Consider the following 27270-nt stretch of genomic DNA (forward strand, 5'->3'; position numbering starts at 1 on the left):
AGTTCAACCAGTGCAATGAGCAAAGAAAATAAAACAGGTGCAGTACTTGAGAGAAAACTCAACACAGTCATTATCTGCAGATAGCATAATCATCTACCAGGAAAACTGCAGAGTTCACTGACACATACTGAGTTCAACAAGATGTATACAGCAAGATCAAAATACAAAATACAATGGTTTATTCCATCAAGGGAAAAACCAATTGTAAAATACAATAGCAAAACCTGTTTAAAATGAAAGAAATAATACTTCAGAAATACCTAGGGACAATCCTACAGAAAATGCATGAAGCCCACAAGGAAGAAAATATAAAGTTTAACTGCAAAACATAACCTACATAAAGAGAGAGTTATACTGGTGTAGTGGGGAAATCTTAATATTTTAAGGAAGCCATTACCTCCAAATTAATCTACACAGTCAATGCAATCACAATCAAAGTTCCAAGATATTTTTCATGGAACTTAGTAAACTAGCTATAATGTTTATGTAGAAGCAAAAATACAGAAGGAGAGGCAGCACAGTTGCAAAGAATATTCAGTGATCAAGTGTTCACATTTTCCCATTTCTTACCCTCTTCTTTGTCTTGACCAAACTTTAGTCAGGCTTATCTCTTTCCTCCAGGCCCCAGAACTCTGCTTACCCTCAAGCCTGAACAAGTACAAAAAGGGGAACTGCCCCCCTTGTCATTTTCTTCTGAATTGACTGACCACAGCGAGACTCTTCCGCTCAGAATCCACTGTTAGGGTCATGCAAGGACTCTGGGAATATTGCTCACCTGAGCCTTTCCTAAGGCATTATTATATAATCAACAGAATGAGTTTCAGACAACCAAAGTGATTGGCGAGACTTCTACCTGACAACAGTTAGTAACCACTAAATATGCATTTACTTATAGAACCAAGACCAAATGGTGGTTATAAGGGAGACAGTATAACATGCTGTGGCTCTGTGTTCTGACAATGTAGATACAGTCTATCAGAAAATGGAAGGAGCGAAGAGGTTATATGAAACGTAGAATATCCTCACTTGTTGCCTTATAAATATTAACTAGGAGTCAATTCACATTGGATCCTGAGGGAGGGGAAAAAGCTAAAGAAAGAAGAGATGACCGCCTAATATTAATATTGCTTATTGTAGGGGACCAGTAGACAATAGCCAAAAAGTGGAGACCAAGGGTATTATATAAATTGTTAGTATAAACATAACCATGAGAGCAAAAACACCCACTTTTCTAAATGCTGAGAGATACACCAAAAAGAGAACAGATAGACCACATGACCGTAGAGAGAAAGATTACATACATAGAGTGTGTGCGCTTATGGTTTTGACTTAGAAAGTGAAATAAGAAAAGTCTATATCATGTTTCTGTTTAAGAAGGAAGGAATTGAAAAAATATGTATCTACACACTTACACGTATGCATGTGTGTATACATACACGAGTAAATGTGGATGTATATCCTTATACTGAAAACAATGGCAGGATAAAAATCTTAAAATAATTACCTAAAGAGAGTGATAGAAGGAATAGGGTACAAAAGATAGGGATAGGAGCTAGACTTTTTTGAATATATATATTTTTTAGAGATGTAGTTTTGGAGCTGTGTAAATATTTTAGATAATTTAAAAGAAAATTAAATTTTAAGAAGCAGTCTCTAAAAATCAAGCAAAATGTAGAAAAGCAAACCTATGTTTTCAGATGGTGGCATTGCCAATGCAGAGAGAAATTGTTTTCTTTCTTTCTTTCTTTCTTTGGTGAGGAAGATTGGGCCTGAGGTAACAGCTCTTGCCAATCTTCCTCTTTTTTTTTCTCCGCGAAGCCCCAGTACCTAGTTGTATGTCCTACTTGTACGTCCTTCTAGTTCTTCTCATGCGGCACGCTGCCTCAGCATAGCTTGATGAGCTGTGTGTAAGTCCTCGCTCATGATCTGAACCAGCAAACCCCAGGCTGCCAAAGTGGAGCCTGCTAACTTAACCACTATGCCACCGGGCCGGCCCCGAGAAATTGTTCTAAGTAATTTTAAAGCAGTAATTTGTACATTCCTAGTGAAATATCCCTTTAGAACAAAGAGTTTAAAAAAAAAACCCTCAAGTGTTTTCAATAATCATTTTGCTGATGGTAGTATTAGTATTGTTACTTGACTGAATTAGTGATAAAGCAAGTGAGTCATTATTTGGTGTTTTGAGAAATGGAAAGAAACAGATAAGACAGAGAGGGTAATTAAAAACCCTATCATCCTGAATTTGTTTGACTATGAGTATGAACTTAAAATGTATCTTTTCTTTTAAAAAAAATACCTATTTCCTCTCCTTGTCCACTGAAAGGTCTAGAACTAATAACTGACCCAGGAGCAGTGAGCACCCTTAGTACCCAGTCTCTAAACGCCATTTCTGAATACCAGTGGTATTTAGAGACCTGCTGATTCCAAGTCTGGGTCAGGAAATGTACAAGATTAGCCTGGAGCATCAGGCCATGTCAGAAAGCAAAGAAACTATTAAGGAACACTAGGGCTTTGTCTAATGTGTTCCAGAGTCGACCTGAACGGGCTCCTACTAGACAAAGATAGGACACTTTAAGCACCAATAAGGAGAAATACTGTAACAGATTGAAAAGCTTCAAATATTTTTAAATCTATGAGTCATAGGAATATATAAAAACAAACAAACAAAAACCTTTAGAGAATACTAGGGAACCACATCATTATTTTTAAAACTGGTGAATAAGAAGAAATAATCATTTTGTTTTGACTTTCATGTATGAGCATTCCTCAGAGTAACCAAATAGTTGATGAGGGCAAATTTCTCTTTATAGAAGTAGGGATTCCTGCTAATAAATGAAGACGGAATGCTACCAACAGCCTATTGAAAGTATGCAGCCCACCTCTGAAATATTCTTACAGACACAAAACAACAAACCTTGAATCTGATCAAGCCTCTAGTTCTAACTGCTAATTTACAGGAAAGAGAAGAGACAAAGGAATATGTTAAGCAAAGGAAAAAAAGTGATGGAGGCGAAATCTATAGATTAGAAAAGATTTAAGAAACATATTAACCAATTGCAATGTATGAATCTTATTTAGATTTTATTTTAAATAAACTGGGAGATAAAAACCATTTATAACATTTGAGGGAATGCAAATCCTACCTTGATATTTAATGATATTAAAGAACTGTTGTTGAGTGTGTACATGAGAGACAGGAGGGAGAAGAGAGGTGGTCTTATTGTATCTTTTCTTTAAGAGGAGTCTGTCTTTTAAAGATAGATGTTGAAATACTTACAGTGGAAATGATATACTCCCTGGGATTTGCTTCAAGAGAGTCTAGGATTGTGGGCAGGGGCATATTGTTCCAGAGGGAACAAAATCAGCCATGAGTTGAGCATTGTTGAAGCTTCGTGATGAGTTCATGAGGATTCATTATTTTATTCTCTGTCAACTTTTTCTATGAGTTTTAAATCTTTTATTATGGAAAAATTAGAAAGAATAAAAATCTGGCCACAGCTCTTCCATTAGGATGGCTCAAAACAGAACAAAGACCCCAGTAACATAATTAATATTATTTTCTTGGAATCAAGTTTACCACCCTTCTTTTTTTAATAAACTTTCTGTTTTGTATTAATTTTAGATTTACAGTGAAGTTGCTAAGATAGTGTGGAGAGTTCTCATATACCCCTCACCCAATTTCTCCCATTATTAATGTCTTATATTACGATACTACATTGGTAAAAACTAAGAAGCTGACATTGGTACATTACTATTAATAAAACACCTGACTTTATTTGGATTTCACCAGTTTTTCCATTACAGTCCTCTTTCTGTTCTGGGATCTAATCCAGGGTACCACATTGCAGTTAGTTGTTATGTCTCTCTTTGGTCTGTGACAGTTTCTCAGTCTTTCCTTGTTTTTCATGATCTTGACAGTCTTGAGTTCTGGCTAGTAGCCTGTAGAATGTCCCCCAATCTGGGTTTGTCTGATGTTTTTCTTAAGATTAGATTGGGGTTATGAGTTTTTGGGAAGAGTACCACAGAGGTAAAGTGCTCTTCTTGTCACATTACATCAGGGGGTGCTATCACCATGACATCACTGATGATGTCAACCTTCATTGTGTCTACTGTGAGGTTAATATTTTTCCCTTTCCGTCCTCTTTTCTTTGGAAGCAAGTCCCTAAGTCTAGCTCAGCCTCAGGGGGGCGGGGTGAGGTGTTAAGACCACCTCCAGCTTCAGTGCTTCACTAGAAAAACTCAAGGACTCAGCATACGGTTGTACTGGTGACTAAGTTTTATTATGGTGAAAGAATACACAGCAAAATCATCAAGGGGACAAGTGCATGGGGAGAAACCTGGGTGAAACCAGGTAGAAGCTTCCAAGCATCTTCTTCCGATGGAGTCACACAGGATGCAGTGCATTCCCCAGCAGTGAGTTGTGACAACGCGTGTGAAATGTCATCTACTAGGGAAGTTCGCCTGAGCCTAGGAGTCCAAGTTTTTTATTGGGGACTGGTCAAGTAGGCAGTCTCTGCCTAGCATGTATCAAAATTCCAGACTCCCAGATGGAAAGAGGTGTCTTATCATTTACAGAAAGTTTTATACAGTCACGCACCACATAATGTTTTTGTTGACGATGGACCGCATATATGATAGTGGTCCCATAGATTAGTACAATATAGCCTGGAGGTGGAGTAGGCAATACCATCTGGGTTCATATACATACACTCTGATGCTTGCACAACAAAATCGCCTAATGACGCATTTCTCAGGACATGTCCCTGTCCTTAAGTGATGCATGACTGTACCCGTGTAAGGAAGTGTTTACTGGTCAGGTTCTCAGCCCACAGGCGAAGGCCAGCCTTACAAGCAGCCTTCCTAAGGATAGTAGCCTCAGACCTTCAATGTTGACTCTTGGCTGCACAGGGAAGTATCTAATGGATACTTGAGCTCACATTTTTATTTGAGAAAAATGGAATCAGATAAAAAATAGTATAATAATAGAAGCTATATGATAAGAATGAAAATAATGAAATTAAAATCAAATCAAAGGTATCTAATTTCTTTCTCTGCCCTCACTGAAGGAAATATGTAGCAATCTAGGCCTCTTTCTTGTTCTTTTACTGTATCTCATGCCATTTTTAAACATTGCTATAAAAATATTACTCACTGCAACTTTTAAAACATTTCATAATAAAAAAAATGCCTCGAGGTTGTGACCTCATTTATTGCCAAATAATTAGAAGAAGGCTCTGTAAATTTCAGTAATGAGTAATAGCATAACCAAATCTGGGTGGAAATCCCAGAAAGTAATTACCAAGATTTAAGACACGCTATGTACTAGTCACTTATTTTCTTTTAATAGGAAAAACGTGGACTTCGAGAAATGCGAGTTCTTGAAAATTTGAAGAATATGATCCATGAAACAAATGAACATACAATTCCCAAATGTAGAGAAACGATGCAGGACAACTTAGACCAAGTTCTCCAGAGATGTAAGCCATTGACTTTTTAATACTGCTTTATTTCCAATGAATGCTGTGCCAAAATGTGTTTCCTTGAGTATTTTGGTGGGATGTGGAGAGAGAGAAGTCTAAACAGAGCATGTAAGAGGGAAGCCCTGTCACAGAGAAAGTGGTTTTCTAGTGATGAATGAGTGTTGCCGTTGGTGTTAAGAGCATTAATCTCCAAAGCGAGACGTGTGCTTCTGGGGTGCACGGAGGTGGTCCTTTTAGAATGTGAGAAAATCAAAGCAGTTTTGACCTTTAAAAACTTATCCATAAAAAAAGTTTGATGACCTTCTTTTTCAAACAGGATACTAGAGTTAACTTTTTTCAAAAAAAAATCCTGTCATAAATGTTTGTATCTTACCACTTTTTTCATTAAGCAGAATATTGTAATGTGAAGAGAAAGTTGATCAAAAAGAATGTTTATGAAACACATCAAATCATAACATAACATAAAAGTTTTATTAGTACCTAATTTTAAAATCAGAAATATGTCAGAAACTCATGGCTTCTCCTTGGATCTGTATTGACACTTTCAGCTTGTCCAAGGATGATGCTGATAAATAATGATAGATTACTGAAGTGCAAAATGAAAAAACAGCTTTCTGGGGAAAAAAAATAAAACTCGCCAGTAACATATGGCCTGTGAAGGGGAGCAGGGGACACGTTTTGGTGAGCCCGTCTTTGTGGGTCCGTCCCACTTAGTCTTTTGTGGGCTGATGCTGAAAGGAGGCTGGCACGCATATCCCCCAGGATCACATTCGCTTTCTTTAAAGGGGGATGGCAAAAAGCCTAAAATTGACTTGAGGCCTTTGCATTTTACTACACACGTGCCCCGTTTGTTCATACTGTCACTTCCTTAACCTTGACAAACATTCTAGATATTATGCTAAAAGTAAAACTCAGGTTATTATTAATAAGAATATGTATACATTTGAGATGTGCCTGTAACTTTCCTTTTCTACACTTTGAGTATATAAAAATAAATTGGGCAAAGCTTGGTAAAAATCTATGAATGGTTGTTTTGACTTGTTTCGTTCTTGGGCTGAAGTTATTTCTGACGTGAGGACTAGCCTCTGAAAAGTAGACACTTCACAATGAAATAGAGAAGTATTGCTAGTAATGTGAAATCCTGCCCGGAAATGTATTTTCCTGAAAGCAAGGATTAAAACACATAAAACTTGAAGTTAACTAAGGTTTTAACGTCTGTGGACTACTTGGAGTCTCATTGTTAGCTTTAGAAACCCAGCAATGACTTTCGGAGGGGTTTTCCTGCTCGAGCAAGAAAGACTTCCTCAGTAGGCTCCAACATCAGTATTTTTTTGTAGCTATTATTATGAACGTCACAGCTATAATGGAGATAATTGTCTGCTTTTGTAAAGCTCATGTAGTTTTAAGAACTCACCTGGGCCCAGCTGTGGTTCCCGGGGAATGTCAGTTTAAAAACTTGACATTTTAAGTCATAGTGCTGGCTTGTTTATTTCTACTACTAACTGAACAGGGGGTTGTGCAAAATCATGCAAACGAGTGTTTATGCTCTTTTAAGAGCAATGACTTTATTTATTTTTATTATTTAAACAAAGGACGTATGTTTAAGTAAGAAGAAAAAGGAAATGAAGAAAATAAGAAAGAAAAAGAAAGGAATAAATCACTTTAATAACGACCTAAAGAAAGCCATTGCTTTTTAACTTTGGTGAACATCATTTCAGAGACCTTTGTGTATATCCAAACAGAAGGATGAATGGAGGGATGATAGCTGAATGAGTAGACGGAAAGGTCTGAGGGAGAGAAAGAACATGTGATAAGGATAAGATCATACAATTTTAAGTTGAGGTATTAATTTTAAATTTTATTTGAATTTAACAGAACAAAAACTTAAGTAAATACTTAAAATAAGTGTTTTTTACTATAAAAGATAGTTGTTACTAAAACATCATTCAAAGAAAAATAATTATAAAAAACATCCTGCAGTTAGAGCCCCATTGTTATTGTTTCTGCGTTAATCAGTGCCCTGTGAGATGAGCGGTTAGGACTCCTATACCTTCCCTCTGTGTCTCTTCCCCACCCTCTCACTTGGGAGTTTTAACTTTGTCAGGGTTTGCAGAGTATTTGCTTTCTATCCTGCAGGTATAATGCTGCCAATTGTTAATTTAGTTTTAGACTATTCGATTCCTTTGTTTCTGATTTATTTATTAGATCTGTAATGATGTTAGAGTTCTCAGTTTGTTTCCTTAGCTCTGCGATCTCATTTTTCATTTCATGCTGTTTGTTTGACGTCTTTTAGTTCATACAGTTATTTTGTGTTAAAAGTACCTATGGAGAATTTTATTATGGAGCTTTGCTGTCTTACATGTCTTTCACATACTTTGTTCCTTTCTCCCCAAATCTGTTTCTCTACAAATTAAAGCAGGTTAGAGTTCTAAGAATTTTGTCAACTCATTTTCTTTTTCTGACTGTTGGGGGTGGAGTAGTTACGGTGAAGTAAGGAGTCTCAGTTCTTATGCTCGTATTCTTAGTCACCACTTTTCACAGTTTATAGTTTACAATTACAGTTCTTACTTGTTCAGTAAATGATTGAATTTTTTTACCTTTTTTAAAACTTATTTATTTTGTGAGACATTTAGGGAACTAAGTTTGTCTGATTTTTGCTTCATTCTGTCTCTTTACCTAGAAATCTTTAAGAACTCATTATGATTTAAAATACTAATTTTTTATAGCACTTCAGTAGTTAGAATTTTTATCTGTGTTTTCTTCATTGACTGTCATAACTACAAAATAATTGCTTATTCTCCTCTCCAGTTTATAGTTGAGGAAACTGAAATTCATAGTGGTTTGGCATCCATGGTTCTCCAGTAATAATTGGAGGAACTATCGTGCAAACGCAGTTCTTCTGACTCCAAAGCTCAAGTTCTTTCAACTTCAGGATGTTGTTTCTGTGCATCTTTAAAAAGGTAATAAGGAAAGTTGGCCTTTCCTTTTGGGCCATCACTTTCTCCTGGATTTTCTCCCACGACTTCGGCTCCTCCTTCTCAGTCTCCTTTGTTAGTTTCCACTTCTCTCCTTGGCTTTTAACATTGGGGTGCCCTAAGGCTTGACTCTGGGATATCTTTTCTGTCTATACTCACTTGCTCAGTGATTTCATACAGAAGCACAGCTTTAAACATCATCTGTATGCCAGTCCTTATTCCGCGTTTATGTTTTCACCTTGGACCTCTCCCTGGAATTCCAGATTTTTACATCCAACAGCCTAGTCCACTTAGATGTCTAATAAGCATCTCAGTGTAACATGACCAGAACCAAGCTTGGGTTCTTTCTTCAGTTCTGCTTTTATCTCATTCTGTCCCTGTTCAGTAATGGCGTCAGCATTTACCTAACCGCTCAGGCTGAAAAGCCTGAACTCCTGTCTCTCTCTCCCCCAGCATCTGTCTTTCTCTGGAATGCTGTCTCTCCATCTCCTCTACCTCCCTCCTTCCTTCTTTTACTCTTCCCTCCTCTCCCCATCCTTCCCTTCCCTTTCTCATTCTCTCTTCCTTCTCTCACATGTATTTTATTAGCAAATCCTTTGGGCTCAACTTTAAGAATATAACCAGAATCTGATCACCCTTACCACTTCACTTCTAAGCCACTATCATCTCTCACCTGGATTGTTCTAGTAGCCCCATAATGTATCTTTAAACTTCTCTCTTTCCTTCCTGTACTGTGTTCTTCATGTTGGAACCTGAATGATCCTTTTAAAGTGTAACTTGGTGCTTGTCATTACTATATCAGAATCTCCTCATCTTGCTTAGAGTAAAAAGTCAAAATCCTCAAGTGGCCTGAAAGTTTCTACATGATGGCTCCCACTCTGATTTTTATTTCCTACCATTTTCCTTTTCTTTCACTTTGTTCTAGCTACACTGGCCTCCTTATTCTTCCTCCTGTGTGCCAAGTACATTCCTGCCTCAGGGCCTTTGCACTTGCTGCTCCCGCTGGAATACTCTTTTCTCAGATTTCTGTGCATTCTCATTTCCTATAGGTCTCTGCTCAAATGTCAACAGTGAGACCTGCCTTGGCCACTCTGTAACATTCGTCCTCTCTCATTCTGGCATTCTCCGGCCTCTCTTACCTGACCTTGTTTTTCTCCATAGTGTCCATCACCACCTAGACATGCTAAGTATCTCTATGTTGTTTCTTTTCCCAACTAAAATATGAGTTCCATGAGCTCAGGGACTCTGATTGTTCTCTGCAGTATCCTTGGCATCTAGAACAGTGCCTGGCACATCGTAGCCACTAAGTAATTATTTATTCCTCGAAATGAGTGAATGATGATTAGCCAACATTTGCTTCTAATTCCAAACCAAGATTATTTTCTTATGTATGTGTTTGAGATTTATATATATGTACCGTGACCAAATGGATTTGCTTCCCTTTTATGTGAGGACAGTCAAGACATTGTTAACTGTTGTATGTGGCACAGTTACTGTATGCTGCTAATCTCCTCAAACAATCTTTTGGTTGAGAGAAAATAATTTGATAAATTTTTGGCTGTTTAAAGTCAACGTAGTCTCCTAAAACACTGAGACAGCTGTAATTCCTGTTGAATTAGGTGTCATGTGATGTGAACGTGAGAGGAAGCAGGGATGGTGGGTCTTCTCCTCTTGGAGGCTCTCCTCATGAAGGAAGGGAATGATTGGTGTAGTCAAGTGATTTTCTTAGATTTTAGAAAAGCAGATTTCATTAGATTCAGAAAGCAGACCTTTGTTATTGTGTGGCTAAAGAATTAAAAAGTAAATTACTTCAAAGGGAGTGAAATTTCTAAAAATGGTTATTCTGTCAAAGCAGAAAGACAATCCTGATAAGGAACAAAAGTGTGCCTTTGTCAGATGTGTTCTAGTTAAATTTTTAAAGGATATAACAAATGATGAAATAAGTGTCATAGTCCTGTAACTCTTCTTTTAGATTAAGATCTGAAATGATCACAGAATGATCTGAAAATGATGAAGCACCCAAAGACCAGAAAATGGATTTTTTTTAAGTTATGTTCAGAGCCAGAAGGAAAAAAGAAAAAAAACCCAAGCAGGAAATGAAAGAACCACTACTCAGGAAAGATGATGTAATTTTAATATGCCGCAGAAAGAAGGCAGATCTAATCAGCTCCTGTTTTGTTTTCATCTTTTATGTTAAAACAAACAATGATTGGGAACCTAATTTTTAGTACTAAAATATTATCTTTGATATAACTAAAATGAATGGTTACTGATAAAAACATGACTTTGTACAAGCAGAAACCTCCTCTTTACCATATTCTCACAGGGAGAGGCCTAACATTTTTCTAAAAGAGAGTCACTGTCCCTGCCCTGTCACGGAACTGTGCCCTCGCTGGGGCCAGGTTGGGGCGGGAGAGGAAGGTATATTGTACAGCATCTGGGGGAACCTCCGTTTCAGCAAACTCAAGATGATGTAGTAGGATGCACACGTTCCTGATGAAGGGATTTCGAAAGTGAGAAAATCCTTATAGGGAAAGGATTAATCTGGGAGGACTTTATGAAGCCAGTAAACCTTGAAGTGGGCTTTTAAAACAAGTAAAACATTTTCATTAGAGGAAAGGAGTAAGGAAAGCACCTGCAGTAAGGATAGTACAATAAATAGAATAGCAGTCACTAACATTTCTTGATGTCTCACTATGTGTGAAGAACTGCTCTAAGTGGTTTTTATTATTAATATTTAAGTTATTTTTAAGCATTATATCTATTGTGTTATCTCATTTAGTTCTCATGTCACTTCTGAAGTCCTTGTATACTGCGGTGCTGAGAGATTCAGAGCAGCAATAGTAACAGCCCTGGGCACATAGCAAATGCTCAGTAAATATATGATGAATGGGTGAGTGAGTGAGCAAGCAGACACGCCCAGGATCAGTTACCCAACCCGTTAAGTGTTCAGCTCTAGAGTTGGTTGACTAGGGCTGACTCAGCCTGCACACTGAACAGAGAAGTGAGTGAAAACATTTGTGTACAGAAATAAAATGGATCCTGTAAAGGAAGAAGTTTGAGTAACTGATGGATTAAAACCAGTTTCACTGATGAAATCGTAAGAGAGTAGAGTGCTGAGGGTAAGAGCCAAATCTTTAGAGTCGGAGATGTGATTTTAAATCCTGCTTTCTGTATTTATTGGTCGTATTACCTCCTTGAGTGACACTTCACTTCTTTATGCCTCAATTTTTTGCAGATGCCAAAAATCTGTAAAATGGGATAGTGATCCTCTCCTAAATAGGAAAGTGGGATTAAGAGGAAGAACACATGGAAAGTACTTAGCACAGGTCTTGGCACATAATTATCCTCAATAAATAACTATAGTAATTATTACTAGCAGTTTTGATTCATTAGAAAGGGAAATAGCTCAATGAAACCAGTCCAGAGAAACTTCAACCTGGCAGTGGCAGCCAGGACGAATTGGAAGACAGGAGAGCAGAAGCAAGAAGAATAGGGAAAAAGTCGTTGAAGCGTTCTAGATAGCAGTTACTGCCCACAAGAGAGTAGTGGTATGAAGGAGAAAAAAGGAGTGGGAGGTTAATGAATCAGAGAGACACTGTGAGGGCGTAATCAATCAGAATGTAATGATAAATTTATCAGGTGTTTTATCTTTTTAGAGAATTCTGAGGTCACTGTTGACAACTTATTGAAATTAGTACTTAAATGTCCTTGGCTTGCAGCTCAAAGCTCAAGAATTCTAATGGTTCTAATTATGACATCCTGAATATATTGGCAGAACTTCTTTTTTTCCCTTCCAGCCACCCTACCATGACCAAAATAATACCAGTCTTTTTGCGGTTTTTTGAGATCTAAAACAATCAAAGTATTTTATTTTTTCCAGGTAAGTCTCTCCTTGAGGGAAGGCTGCTGATTGAAACCCCATTGTCTGTTTTATTTCAGTGCACGCAGCTACTGACTCAGTCTGTAGACTCCAACAGAGGGAGCAGGAACGAAAAAAGGTAAAAGTAGATCATTTGGATAATGGGGCCTGTAAGTCCAGGGCTTTTATTATCATCATGTTATTAGCAGTTGCTTTTGATCAAAAAATTCTCTGAATTTGTTTTCTTTTATAGCAGTGATTTAAAAAGATTTAAAAATGGCTAATTTATTGAAGATGTGTTGAGGTCTGGGCACATGATTATACCATCCATATTTTTATAATTCAAATTGCAGATCTCTTTTTTTTCCTTTTCAACATTTCCATCTTTTCCCTGAAAGTGGTGTTTGTCTCAGGGAGGAGAGAGAATAGGATTTTTACATGGAACAAAAAATACCCACCCGATTGGAAATATAAATCTTTCCTTTGAGCCTGAAGCGTTGAGTGTGTTATGTATATTTCTTCTAGAGAAGGAAGCATTCATGCCTGTGGATGATTATTTAATGAATAGTCATAAGAGTGTGTGAATCACTTGCTGGGTAGTGCTTTGCTTATTTGAATTATATCTTAACTAAATTCAGATGTGGAAAAACAGCACAAGAATTTAAGTTCCTGTGATAATTTGGTGTTTTCACTTAAAATTTTCATAAAGTACTTTTATGGCTTATTTATTGCTCTAAAATAATAGACTTATTAAGAAATGTTGAAAATGCTAAGTCACCCTGAAAATAATGCCTTTTTGCATGTGTGTATATCAACAAATGTTACTATCTCCATTTCTCTGGAATGTGTGGTGGTTAATCCACAATAATAATTCAGATCTGCACGGTATGAAAATATACCGGAGTGAACCTTGCTAGAGTTAAAGTTTCTGCACCCTCTGCTCAACTCTAAAGGTTGATACAAAGTTTAAAAATCCAACAATTTGATGAATCAAGCCTTACTGAAAGGACTAGATATTTAAGCCAGGTGGGAAGGCCGCCCACAAGGAGCAGGATCCCAGCAGGCCAGGTCAGGAAGCAGGGCCATTGCCAAGCAGGTTGATAAAATGGCACGGCAAAGCCATGGGCAGGAAAATCTGGAAAATCTGTGTCAGGGTGTAGTGCTCGCACGGTGTCCGGAGAGCACTGTAAAGGCAGGCACGGGCGTGCAAATGAGCTGTACCAGGCTGGACGGCAGATACCTCCTTAGTTCTCTACTTCGCTAGGTGCCACTGGGATGAAAGATTTTAGTTTATTAAGTTTGAGGCAATTTGTTCACTCAGGAGCTAAAAGTCTAGAAGAGGAGGCCCAAGCCACTAACACTAAGTAATGTAGGATAAAGAGCGAGCAGTGGTCAAGATATAAAGAGCTTTGTAGGAGCGTGGTAAAAGGAGCCATTTCTTAGGAAGATGGTGGCATTCAAGCCCAACCTTGATTAGTGAGGAGGAATTCAACTGACAGAAAACGGGAAGAAAGATTGTAGGCTGAGGGATACAGTGTAAGCAAAGGCAAAAGGCGTGAGAAGTTAATAGTCTTATGGAGCCTGGTGTGTAGCGTGTCTGAATGGGTATGTCTGGAGATGATTGTGGACGTTCTTGAATGCTGCATTAAACAATTTGTTGTTTAAGGCACCAGGAGCATTTCTGTTTTTGAGAAGCAGAAAGACTGTTTGATAGAACGTTGGCTGTAACATATGCAATTCTCTTGGCTTTCAAAATAAAAATTGAAGAGGTGTTCCGTGCCGCATGTTGCCTTTCTAAGAAACATGTTGCTGTGTGATTTAAGCAGGTTCATGAGAATATGCTCTCACATTATTGGTCTTTTTTCTAAGACATTGTCAGAGCAGTTAACGATTCTGATAAATGGCAATTCTTGTCATTCTTGAGCAGAACTAACCTAAAATTAAATTATAATTGGAATAATTCCTCTTGTTACTTGGAACTTTTTTCACATTTGGTGTATTAACCATATATAAGTAGGAAAATGACCAGGTTAGGTAAAAAAAAAATACCTGGTATCTTCTCTTTCTGGTGGGTCCCTTTATTTGCTAGCTGTGTGCCCTTGGACAAGTTCTTGAGTTTCAAGCTCCTCGTCTGCAAAGTCAGTACCTGTTCTGCTTGCCTGATAGATTGACGTTCTTCTTACCTGTTAAATAGTTTTATATAATTTATGTGAAATGGCTTTGTAAATTGTATAGCACTCTCCAAATGTAAGCCAGCATTTTTGCCCTGCCAGCTCAGGCTTTTGTTTAAGTCGCTGGCAGTCACCCTGTGCCTAAGAGACCTGCTGTGGTCTATTAGAGTTGGTGAAGTGCTTGAGAATCCTGCCCATTCGTAATTTTCTAAAGTAAATGATGCTCTTCCGTGGTGGCCTCAAGAAATACTAAAGCCCTTAGAATGTTTTAGTCTTAAATATATTTCTTATAGATACTATGTCAGAGAATATTACTAAACTATTTTTTCATGGCATACACATTAAAAATTAGTATTTTAGAATATACTGAAATGTTGTGTTTCACTAAGAATTGGCACGGAGTCTATGAAACCTACATGCATAAGCAGCTACCCTGATTATTTTCTTTCCCCAAGATAATTTAATAAAGTGAACCAGCTGAAAGTTATATACAAAGATCCCTTTTTTAGAGCTCAGAGAAAAGTAGAAATTCTTTATATTCTTCCAGGGCAATAAACTTTGTCGTTATGTCTTTTTTAGTGCTTCCCCTAGTTAGCAGAACATTTCAAATATGAATCTTTGAGGACTTTTTTCTTATTGACCATATCTAGCTTTTGCCGAAACTTTGATGAGTTTTCAGACTGCATAAAAAGACATAGAGATGAAGTTTAATTTCTCATCTCGCAAGCATGTACAAAGTGAAATTGACCTCTAGCTGCATTTTACAATCCAGTGTTAATCGTTCCCCTTGGTTTTACTGTTGGCTACATTTGTATATTTGAATGGCTCCAGAACAAAGAAAGATGGGAGTAGTAAGAGAATAAAATAGACTATTACCATTAATCGTTAATTCTTTTATGTCAAGACAATTTGTGGAATTCTGTGGGAAGTAAATTATGATAAACGTCATTCATTCAAATCGCATTTCCCGCGATTGATATCCTACAATGCACATTCCCCAGTTATTTGACATGTGTCTTGAAAACTACCCGTTAATACAAAGTTGCATTTTAGGTGCTAGCAATAAGAGTAGTGAAATGAAAATAGAACTAGCTTATAAAATTCATTGGCGCCTGAAAATATGCCATCAGGGAAGATGGGCTGGTTAATATTTGTCCATAGTTTAAACTTAGGTTCATATACCAGGTCAACTTGTGAAGCCCCGTTCAGTCAGACTAGAGATGCTCATAAAGTAAACATGAATCCTTTGATTCATCTTGTCCATAAATATTTATTAGATTTATGATACTCTGTGATACTGTCTTCATGAGAGCAGTGAGATAGCATGGCTTATACATTGTTCTTGATAGAGTTTGAAAATGCAGCGTAATAGATCAGTATGTACTACTCTATGTAAAATCATTGTTGACAGTTGTTATTCTGACACTCCTTACCAAAGTAAATACTTTTTTGTTTGTCTGTGTTCGGCATATGTAAAATTAATGGCACGCGTATTACTGAGAGATGTTCCAAAGGGCCTTTTAGACCTTAGTTGGCTTCTTCAGTCTTTTCCCTTAGACCAGGGTTTCTCTACCTCCGCACTGTTGATATTTGGACCAAATAATTCTTTGTTGGGGAGGCTGTCCTGTGCTTTTTAGGATGTTGAGCAGCATTCTTGGCCTTTTAGCCAGAAGCCAATAGCTCCTTCCCCTAACCTGTGTTGTGATAAATAAAAATCTGGGGGACAGAAGCATCAAAATCACCCCCTCGCTGAGTAGGCATCTCACGGGGATCCAAACCGGCAAACCCTGGGCCACCAAAGCAGAACATGCGAACTTAACCGCTGCGCCACCAGGTCGGCCCACAGAGATTGCTTCTTAACAAGCCTCACAGGACAAAACCCCTAATGTTAAAGAATAACAGTGAGAAAAAAATGCAAGTAGTGGTTTTTTAAATTTTATGCAGATAATCATACCAGTAAAAAAAACTGAAAAATTAAAAAGTACTGTAGAACCTGAGGAAAAAAAGTAAGAGATTATTAAAGATTTTTTTTTTTCCTTTTTCTCCCAAAGCCCCCTGGTACATAGTTGTGTATTTTTAGTTGTGGGTCCTTCTAGCTGTGGCATGTGGGACGCTGCCTCAGCGTGGCCTGATGAGCAGTGCCATGTCCGCGCCTAGGATTTGAACCGGTGAAACACTGGGCCGCCGCAGTAGAGCGTGCGAATTTAACCACTTGGCCACGGGACCAGCCCCCTTTTCTTTTAAAGATTTTTTTTTCCCTTAATAGTAAGAGATTATTAATTTTAAGTACATTAATATTTTTTTTGAAAAAAGGAAGAAAAACAATGTCTACATATTGGTCTGTCACAGTAATGAATAGTAATATTATAGTTTGCTTTAGATTCTTATGCAGGTTTGTTAATTACTTCATCAAATTTGATCTTTGCATATTCAAAGTAAATAGTATAAATGGATTTATCAACCTTTCTTGACTCATAGTTGATTAAAAATGCTTTTTATTAATTTTAATTTTGAAGAATTTCTTTTACATGAAAAAACAGATATGTAGTTTGGAAAAGTTTTAAACATAAGAGTAAGACTGAAAGAGATTCATAAAAATCACACTTGACCATAAATTCCAGAAATTGCAGTACTGTCTTTGTTTCTTTGGAAACCATTCTAGTAGATCAATGTCTCCACAGTATAAAAATTTTAAGTCCAAGGGAAAACATATTCAAATTTAAGTACAAAACAATGGTAATGTAGAATGATAGAATTGAACTAATTCAGGTAATTGCTGTGTTATCATTGTTTAAATGCAAGAATATTTAATAACCCTGGGGTTAGAGAGACTGAGCATCCAGAGAAAGCTGAAATGATTCTGAACTGTTAGGAATTTTCTTTTGAAACGAACATGTGTAGCCGACTTCACCTTTGTCTGAGACTGGCTATCTAACTGAGAGTCCTCTAAATTAACTTCAATGTGGAATACAAAGTTTATTAAAGGGGAAGCAATAAAAATGTCCTAATTTGAAACATGTATTATTAAAATTTGGCAATAACCTCAGCAATTATTTAGAACTTAGACCAAAGAAAGAGTTTTGGTTTAGGAGTATTTTATCACTGACATTGTTCAATGTTGCCAGTGCCTGGTGATAGTAAAAAACCGCTTCCAGTTGTTTGTGGCATTGATTTAAGTTCTGTACAGACAATGCACCGCCTTATTGCTTGCACCCAGGCTGAACTCTCCCACCCTCCTGCTGCGGGTATGCCACTAGTACATATTGTTATCATTGTGAAAGAAGAAAGCTGCAGACCATCATATGTTCTATGACTTCATTTTGTTGTAATTAAAGAAATATGTTTGTATAAACATAGGAAAAAAGTTTGTAAGGGTACCTATCAAACTATTAATGATACGAAGAAAAAGGATAGTAGGGAAAGGATTTGGTGTGTATGTGGGGGGAATTATCACTTTCTATTAGACTTGTATGAATCCGTTTGAATATGACTGGTGAGATATGATCATTGTTTTTCAGAGGTATTTTCATTAGAGGAACCCTTATTTCAAACTAAATCTTCCATAGAACCTTATTTATTGAACATAAAAGCAGAATTACTGTGTTTGAAGCAGTGCTGTGTGCAGGTGATTATGATCTGCAGTTAGCTCAGTATTTATAAAAGGTTTTTCCTTATTTCTGAGGTCTTTTTAGTTGTAAACAGATTCACTGGCATATTTGGCTAAATCTTTGGATTTTATAACTTTCTCGTGTATGACCTGGGAGGCATGCTGATGTTAGAATTGTTTCAGTAGGAGTGAGGACGTATTGTGGCACTCCTTTAGGAGGCAGGATCTTTGCTTCTTCAGATTAAGCAACAGTCCAGCTCCTTGTCATTCTATTCCAGTAAAGTTATAGCTGACCAGACTGCCTTTCCTCACGTTTTAATAGCGATACCCTAAGATAACCTTCATTCCTAGTGGCTTAGAATACTTTTTAACTTTCTCCTAGGTGATATGTAAAATATAGCTAACTTGGGGTTTTTCGGCTATTTTATGCAAAAAACCTCGTGTGTCTAGAAATCTTAGAAAATGAATTACTCTGTATAGCCAAGTTTGCCACAGAGCTGAGATTTCTGTCTTCTTTAAGCACGATACAGATCTTCCTTGAGTTACAACGGGGTTACATCCCGTTAAATCCATCGTAAATTGAAAATATCCTAAGTCGAAAATGCATTTAATCCACCTAACCTGCCGAGCATCATAGCGTAGCCTCGCCTGCCTTCAACCTGCTCAGAACACTTACGTTAGTCTGCAGATGGGCAAAATCATCCAACACAAAGCCTATTTTGTAATAACGTGTTGACTATCTCATGTAGTTTATTGAATACTGTGCCGGAAGTGACAAGCAGCGTGGCTGTCTGGGTGCAGAACGCCTGTAAGCGTATGGGTTGTTCACCCTCGTGATCGCAGGGCCGCCCGGGAGCAGCACTCACAGTGCTGCCCAGCATCACAGAGAGGCTTGTGCCGCATGTCGCTGGCCCGGGAAAAGAGCAACATTCAAAATTTGAAGTATGGCTTCTACTGAATGCTTATCACTTTTGCACCATCATAAAGTGGAAAAATCCTAAGTCCAACCGTTGTAAGTCGGGGACTGTCTGTGCTTTTATAACTTTAACAATTTTGGATGGAAATCTTTAAAAATATATTTCATACTATTCTGGTTTTTATTAAAAAATTATTGAATGTTACAAATTTTCTTTATGAATTAGAAATTATTAAAAATATACAAGTTTTATGTTGCAGTGAATGCAATGATATCCTCAAGGAATAAGAAAGAAAGGGAGTTTCTCTGTTTCAAATGCCCTCAGATACTGTGTGTTTTAAGTTTTTGTATTTGTCTTCTCCTTTACTGTAAGACTGACATCTATCATTTTTTCCCCCTCATTTATCAGCGTTTCTTTTTCTAATTGTGACTTTTAATGTGGTGTAGTTTTGGAAGCCAGTTAACCTGGTTAGAGTTGCATGTAAAGTGGATTCACAATCAGAAGAGCTTTTCTTGAAAACTGCGATGTTTGTAAATGGACTTTCTAGCATCATTTCTTTTTTCTTCAAGGTCCCCGACTTACAACAGCTTCAAGGTCTTACCATATAGTTCTCAACGAAGTTTCAGATAGATGTTATTTCCAGGTAGCTGAGTTTTCTTTGTGAAGACTACAATATTGTCAGTAAATGAATGTATAAGCTGCCCCTCCTTTTCTTCTTTACTATTTGTTGGAAAGAATGCAAGATTGCCTAGCAGTTATTGTTATTAAAGGTGGGAGACTAAGAAAAGATAGTAGAGTGACTTCAGGAACTTCTCGATAAGAAAGCAAGACTAGATTTTCAGTTGGGTTCAGGAGTAGTCAGCATTCAACTCCTCATGACCTGGACTATGAGGCCAAGAAGTGATATGTCTTATGTGAAAAAGCTACTTGGCTGTATATATCTTTAGTCATATATTCTGAAACTTGAAAACAGTGATACTGGTATTTGGCCACATCTTAATTAAAGTCTTTTCTTATAGCCAAGTGGTAAATAGTGGATTCATCGGGGAGGAATGAATTGCATATGGGAGTAGGAGGCCGAAACTGCTGCTTCCGAGTTGCCCGGATTGTCTGAATTATTACGAGATTCTGTAGCTAGAATTATGTTATTAAAATTAAAGAATAAAAAACTTAAATTGGGGAGAATAAAAGGATAAAAAGTGATTTGATCTGCCTTCTAGATGCTTTGCTTATGATTTGTATAATACTGTTTACCTTTTACTAAGCACCCCAGGCAGTGAGCTAGACACTTGACATGTATTACCTCTGGTCTTTACAGATATTATTTATGAATATAAAGTATTATTTTCTGCATTTTAAAGTTAAAGAAGCTTTAACTTACTCAGAGTTGTGCAGCTGGTAACAAGTGAACCACAGTTTGAAACGAGGTTTTTTTATTGTTTTTTGGGGGTTTTTTATTTTTAAGATTTTTTATTTTTCCTTTTTCTCCAAAGCCCCCCCAGTACATAGTTGTGTATTTTTAGTTGTGGGTCCTTCTAGTTGTGGCATGTGGGACGCTGCCTCAGCATGGCTTGATGAGCCGTGCCATGTCTGCACCCAGGATCCGAAGCGGTGAAACCCTGGGCCGCCGAAGCAGAGCGTGCGAATTTAACTACTTGGCCACAGGGCCTGCCCTGAAACAAACGAGGTTTATATGCCTCTCAAATCTTCATTTTTCTCCATTGAGCTGACTGGATAAAGTGCTGCCTGGTGGGAAGTGGAATGGGCTATTGTCTTGTGGTCCACATCACAGGGTCAGCTGAGCCAGTTATGTTATTTCAATTAAAAAGAAAAGAATAATCTGTTAAACAACATTTGAGCATGCATTTTAGTATTCTCTGTATTTATTTATTTATTTATTTTTATTTTATTTTATTTTTTTTAAAGATTTATTTTTTTCCTTTTTCTTCCCAAAGCCCCCTGGTACATAGTTGTATATTCTTCGTTGTGGGCCCTTCCAGTTGTGGCATGTGGGATGCTGCCTCAGCGTGGTTTGGTGAGCAGTGCCACGTCCGCGCTCAGGATTCAACCAACGAAACCCTGGGCCGCCTGCAGCAGAGCACGCAAACTTAACCACTCGGCCACGGGGCCAGCCCCTCTGTATATTTTTACAGCTAAAGCAAGATGCCATTTTGAGGAAGTTTATTTACATTTTTCTTTATTTTAGTCTGACTATGGCTTTTCTCTTAGAATATAATAGTTTTTGCAAAAGTTGCATGAAAAGACTTTAATGAACTCTTCATGTTTTATTCATCTTTTGGAGAATTACAATCCATGAGGCTGAAAAGTTAAGAAGTGTTTTGTATTTTGTTTAACCTGCTTCACGAATTTATTGAATCTGCAAACGCCTCCTTAACCCTCTTTTCCCACCACTGTAATTCCTGTTCGGATCCCATGGGTCTGTGGGACATATTTTAGGGGAATGTCTCACTATAACTCAAACCTCAGACTCACTTCAGCCTTTTCACTTGCACCACTTCCGTTCTTAGGAACGTCATCAAACCGACAGAAAAAGGTCTTGGAATAGCTTCTTTTTTGTCTTGTGAAAGTGACTTTTAGCTATGTATGTAACACTTCCTCTGGAAAGATCTGATTTGTATTTTGTGATAGAAAAGGCATGGGTTTGAGTGTCATAAAGACCTGTTTGAGTCTACAACTTCATAACTGAGTGACCACAGAGAAGTAAATGTTGTCCTTAAGCCTTCATTTCTTCATCTGTAAAATTGGAATAATGTAATCCTATAGGAAGGATTTTTAGAAGTAGATAGGATATATAGAATGACTAGCATAAATATGTATTTCATAGGTACTTAGAGCATGAGGGCTTATTCAGCCTTTCATCCTGCTTCTCATCTTGACCCAGACGAGAGAGAAAATAGAGCAGCAAGGACATTATGGGCAGCATGAAAACCCAGTTCCCGTCTTCTTCCTATTAGCGTCTTTCTGGTGGCCAGCAGCTGGATTACCGGCATCTGAGTGCGCCAGTGTCCTGTTCACATTAGAGCACTGGAATTGATAATGACTTTAGGTGCTTTCTAGGTTTTTATGGTATGCATCCGTCATGGTTTTTGCTTGTTTGTTTAGTAGGACTTAGTTTCTATCAAAACTTAACTTCTAAAGACATGTATGTAGAATCTTCGAGGCAGGGGTATAGTTATTTTTCATACTCTCTTTTTCTCTTTAGCTCTTTGTTGTCCATATTTAAAGATAATTGAAATTATACTAAATGTGTGCCTTTTTATTTATACATCGTCTCATCTTTATTGTTGTGGTACTCAAAAGAAACGAATCTTTTCATCCTTATATAGAAATATTAAGGAACATCTCAAGAAGAACTTAGATATTTGACACAGATGCTTATGGTGTTTCTTTGCTTTAAGGAATGGAAATGAACCAGAAGATATTTCTTGAGTTCTTTTCCAGTGATTAATAATCTATGATTCTTTTCAATGCATCTAAAAAATATTTTATGTGAGGCATGCATTTTCATTTCTTATAATGATGATTCTTTTGGCATATATTCTTTAAATTTGATTTAAGAATTATATGTAGTTAAATGGAATTTGAGGAAAGACAGAGGTAGAAAATTACTTGGATTGCATTCAATGTTGTCATTTAAAGATACTAGACATTTTTAAAATTTCAGAAATGTGAATATCCATATTCAGTCATAGTAAGAGAGGCCTTCGCCTTAGATGTTTCTAATATGTTATGTTCCTGTTAGACATTGACACTATAGTGCAATTTTGTCATTGTGACTTTCAAGCTGATTGCTATAGTAACCAAACATCAAGAGGTAAAGTTATGTTTGTTTCTTCTGCGTAGAAAAATAATTGTCTGGAAAATGTCATGTGACTTTCAAATTTTCTTTTCTCAGATTCATAATGACCATTTAATAGCTAGTGAAAAACAGCATATAATCCAGTGGGAGGATTTCATGAAAGAACAACACAATAAACAGGCTGAAGTGGATGAAGAGCACAGAAAAGCTGTGGAGAGGCTTAAAGAACAATATGCCGAGATGGAGAAGGACCTAGCAAAATTTTCAACCTTTTAAGAAACTTGAAGCCCAACAATGACAGACTAATCAGAAAACATTGACTACTCCCAGAAAACTATGCTCACCAAACCATTTAGCCTCTGCTTCAAGCTTAGCAATATATTCAATGGCACTCTCACTTCAGAAGAAAGAAGCTTCTACTGGAGTCTTAATTAAATGTTTAATAAAAGAAGAGTGCTACATCTTTCCAGTTTTAAGTGCCTATATATGATTATTTGAATAGGGAGGAGTAGGAGGAAAAATGGGATAAATATATTCTTTGTTAATCAGAATTGGTCTTCTTTCCATTGATTATCTCAGAGAACTGTAAGTGTAAACTTCTTAAAGAGAAAAATAATTTAATTCGTTCTTTTACAGGGTTAATACTAGTTTATTATTGTGGCTTAGAAGGCAGATATAATAGCTGCCTGTCATGGCCGCCTCGGCTATTGGAAGAATGTGTAAAGTGTTATTCCATGAGTAATGTAGACAGCAATGACTGTCCTGGGAACAAAGATCACATTTAAGAGAGGCGGGAGTCCAACCCTGTCTCTCCTGCGGCAGAGATGGCCGTGCTGCTGGTGGACCTGCCCATTGGGAAGCTTAGCGGTTTTGCAGTGCAGCATAATGCCGTGTGTTTCACTGGGTGACAAGACACACGGTGAATTCTGTGGCCTTCCAGCACTTAATATGTTCAGCTTTTAAAACATGCTTAGAAGGAAAAGCTTACCAAAAATATAGTTGACTTTGAGCCTTTCCAAGAACCATAATCTTGCCCATAGTATTTACCTCATTTTTGTGTCTGTTTGGCTGTGGGTAAGCTTTGTAAGATAAATAATGTCTATATATATTTCAACTGTTTAATGAGTAATCAGCACAATCTGCCAAGGGGTCCCTCTGGCTCTATATAAAGATTCTGGCTCTGAATAAACCAGAAGTATTTGCCCACATGGCAAATGATCCATGTTAAATGTAAATCCTTTTTAGTGTTTAACGTCTGTTCTTATAAGCAGGTGTATTATGATGAAACATGTACCAATTCTGTCATCACTGTGATCTTTAAAAATCTGCATTTAACAAGTCTAATTGAGGAACTAAGTTAATTTTTTATTTACCATTAACCAGGCAAAGTTAAATGCAATAATTTCAAGAGATTTATGGCAAATGAATTTGAGGTATAGATAAATCTTTCAAATATTTTTTACTGCTCTTCAGTAAAGAAAGGCACAAGAAAGAAAATACTCAACTCTCTCATGTTATCTCAGTGTTGCTACTGCAGAAAAGTGACAATGCTTGCTTGTGTAAATTTATGGCTTACTGTCAAAGCTTCATTCTTGGCTGCATGTTGAAAATGTGATTAAAGTTAATAGAGGAGATGAAATAAGTATTTGAGATTTCTTTCAATAACACTGAACTTCTGCCAACTTTCTCTGTCCGCTACTGTAGACTTGACAGGTTCATCAATCATCCTCTGGTACCTGGACTAAAAAGAGCACTTGCTGACACTAAGGCATGTTGGAATTTTCTTAATTCTCTTTTAGTGGATGGAAAAAAAAACATACTTCCAAAAATATCGCACACATGAAAAGGGAGGGGAACCTTAAATGAAAATTCCCTTTGTACTGTGTGTAGGCAGTTTTAGGAATGCTATTAATTGCCAATGCTCCATTGAACAGATGCTGTAACCAAGAAATCAGGACTGTGTATGTGAGAAGGGAATGTATCTTAACTGTGGTTGCTCAACTTGTGCAGCCAAGATTTCTCATAGTGTTTGTTCATCTCATAAGAATAATAAATACTTTACCATGTGAGTTTCTATATATTACATAAGGATCTAAGGGACTTCTTAAACCAAGTTGAATTGATGGGCTTTTTGAGCTTTAAACATTAAGATGATAAATTATTTCTTTGTAACTTTGTTAGCTATTCAGTATTACTTCTAAAAGAGACAGTTGGTTTGCCTTTTAATATTTTTAGTAGTGAACACTTTCACTTATATTTCCAAGTTTCCAAATCATCTTTGATATGTTTATTATTTATATATAAAAATTAACTTTAGTAATTACATAATTTACAGCATTTTTGCTGTTAATGCTGTTGAGCAGTGACAATGTGGGTTCTGTGTAGCTCAGAGGGTTATTTATGATGAAATAATATTTTGTCATTTTAAAGTGCTATAGAAATGTTTAAGTTCTAAGTATTTTCTGTTTTTCATTATGATTTCTTTTTTGACTCGCGTGGGCTTTTTTATTTCCTAACATGTAGATTTTTAAATTCTTCTTGTTCTTATTGTTGATTTCTGCTTTAATTGAATTGTGGTCGGAGGATAGATCCATATATGCCTGATGTGTTGAAATTTGTTGAGATTTGCCTTATGACCTAAAATATGGTCATTGTTTGTAAATGTTTCATTAGTGTTTGAAAATATGCATATTTTCCAGTTGTTGGGTGTCCATTAGACCAAACTTGTTAATTATTTTGTTCAAATTGTCTCTATTTTACTGTTTTTTACTCTACTTGATCTCTCAGATTCTGAGATGTGTTGAAATTTCCATTTCTAGTAGATTTTCTGATTTCTCCCTGTAATTCTGTAATTCAATTTTTGTTTTAAATATTTTGGAGCTTTGTTATTAGGTACATACAAATTTAGAATTGTTTAATCGTCCAATTTTAGAATTGAATCTTATATTTATAGTCCATAGCCTCTATTTCTAAAAATGTACTTATTTCATTTTATGTTGCTTTAAAATCTGTATTTTTAAAAACATATTTATATAGGCCATACCAGCTGGTTAGTATTTGTATAGTATATATTTCTTTATCCTTCTGTTGGACTTTTCTGTTATGTTTTAGATGTGCTTCTTAAAAATGGTAACTAGATTTTTTTTTTTTCCTTTCTATCTGATTATCTTTTAACTGGAGAGTCTAATCTAGTTGAAATTACACATATATTAGGATTTATTTATACCATATTATTGTGCTTTTTGTCCCACTTTTTTCTGTTTCCTCATTGCCCTTGTTATTTTGCCTTCTTTCAGATTGATTGATTTAGTTTTATTTTTTCATTTACTTTTCCTCTACTAGTTTAGAAGGTAAAAACTCAATTTTTATCTTTTAGTGCTTACCAAGAAATTTAATTTGCATAATTAACTTAACAAAATAAAGTTAATATTGTTACTATCTTCCTAGACATTGTCATTGGAGACTTTTGAACCAAGTTTGATTTCCTCCCCTCAACTTATAAATTGGTGTCTAGAATTTTAGTTTTATTTTGGTCTGACTCCAAAAAATAGTTATTTTATGCAGTCAGTGTTTGTCTAGATTTACCTACAAGTTTACCATTTTATTATCTTGGAGAATTAGCTGGGTATATAATTCTGGATCATCATCTGTTTTCTCTCAGTATTTAATGACATTATTCTCCTATTTTCTTGCTTCTGAAATGACAGTTGTCAGTCTGATCAGTACTCCTTTGTAGCTGTGTCTTCTCTTTCAGGTTATGTTTAAGGTCTTCATCTTTGGTGTCCTACAAACAAAGTCATTATCCTACAATGTGTCTAGCTGTGGATTTCTTTTCATTATCCTGTTCAGATTCATTGAGCTTCTTGAAGCTGAGAATTAGTGCCTTTCATAAATTCTGGAAAATTCTCAACTTTCATTTTTTTGACTATTGTACCTGCCCCATTCTCTGTTCTCTCCTTTAGGAAATCAAATTAGATTTATATTTTATGTTGCACTCTGTTCTCCATATCTCTTTATCTCTGTTTCATGTTTTCTATCTCTGTATGTGTCAAATTCTAGATAAGTTCTTTAAATCTTTTGTCGAGTTCGTTAATTCTGTCTTCTCACTGTCTTTAACCTATTTAACTTATCGAGTTTTTAATTAAGGTTATATTTTTTTTCATTTCCGGAAGTGTTGTTTGGTTCTTTCTCAGACTTTCCTGGTCATTTGGGATAATTCCATTATTGCCTCTTTTTCTTTTTTTTAAACATAGTAAATGTACTTATTTTATGTTCTATATATGATAATTTCCATATTCTTGTCTTTTTTGTAGATCTGAATCTACAGTTTGTTGTTTTGTCTAAAGCAACAAGTTTATGATGACTTGTTTTCGAATGTGGTCAGTGATTTTGATTGTGAGTTCATATCTTCTGAGCTTTATTTTGGGAATTTGTTTTC

At 36.5% G+C, this 27270-nt stretch overlaps 1 protein-coding gene across 13 annotated transcripts in view; it reads left to right on the top strand.

Annotated features, from left to right (window-relative positions):
* The window catches only part of BLOC1S5 (biogenesis of lysosomal organelles complex 1 subunit 5), a 110298-nt gene that overhangs the window by 22816 nt on the left and 60212 nt on the right, over nt 1–27270 (top strand). For 12 of the 13 annotated variants that reach the window (XR_011505220.1, XR_011505221.1, XR_011505225.1 and 9 more), the window contains exons 3-4: nt 5348–5477; nt 12398–12456. Coding sequence is in view for 6 of the 13 variants with exons in the window: in XM_070515634.1 (XP_070371735.1) it covers nt 5348–5477; nt 12398–12456 (189 nt within the window). In the remaining 7 variants the exon portion in view is untranslated. Of the gene's footprint in view, nt 1–5347; nt 5478–12397; nt 12457–22928; nt 26278–27270 lie in introns of those variants that run through there. The other variant, XM_014842670.3, reaches the window with a different exon arrangement.

This window comes from Equus asinus, chromosome 8 (assembly GCF_041296235.1).
Source record: "Equus asinus isolate D_3611 breed Donkey chromosome 8, EquAss-T2T_v2, whole genome shotgun sequence".
NCBI classification, from domain to species: domain Eukaryota; kingdom Metazoa; phylum Chordata; class Mammalia; order Perissodactyla; family Equidae; genus Equus; species Equus asinus.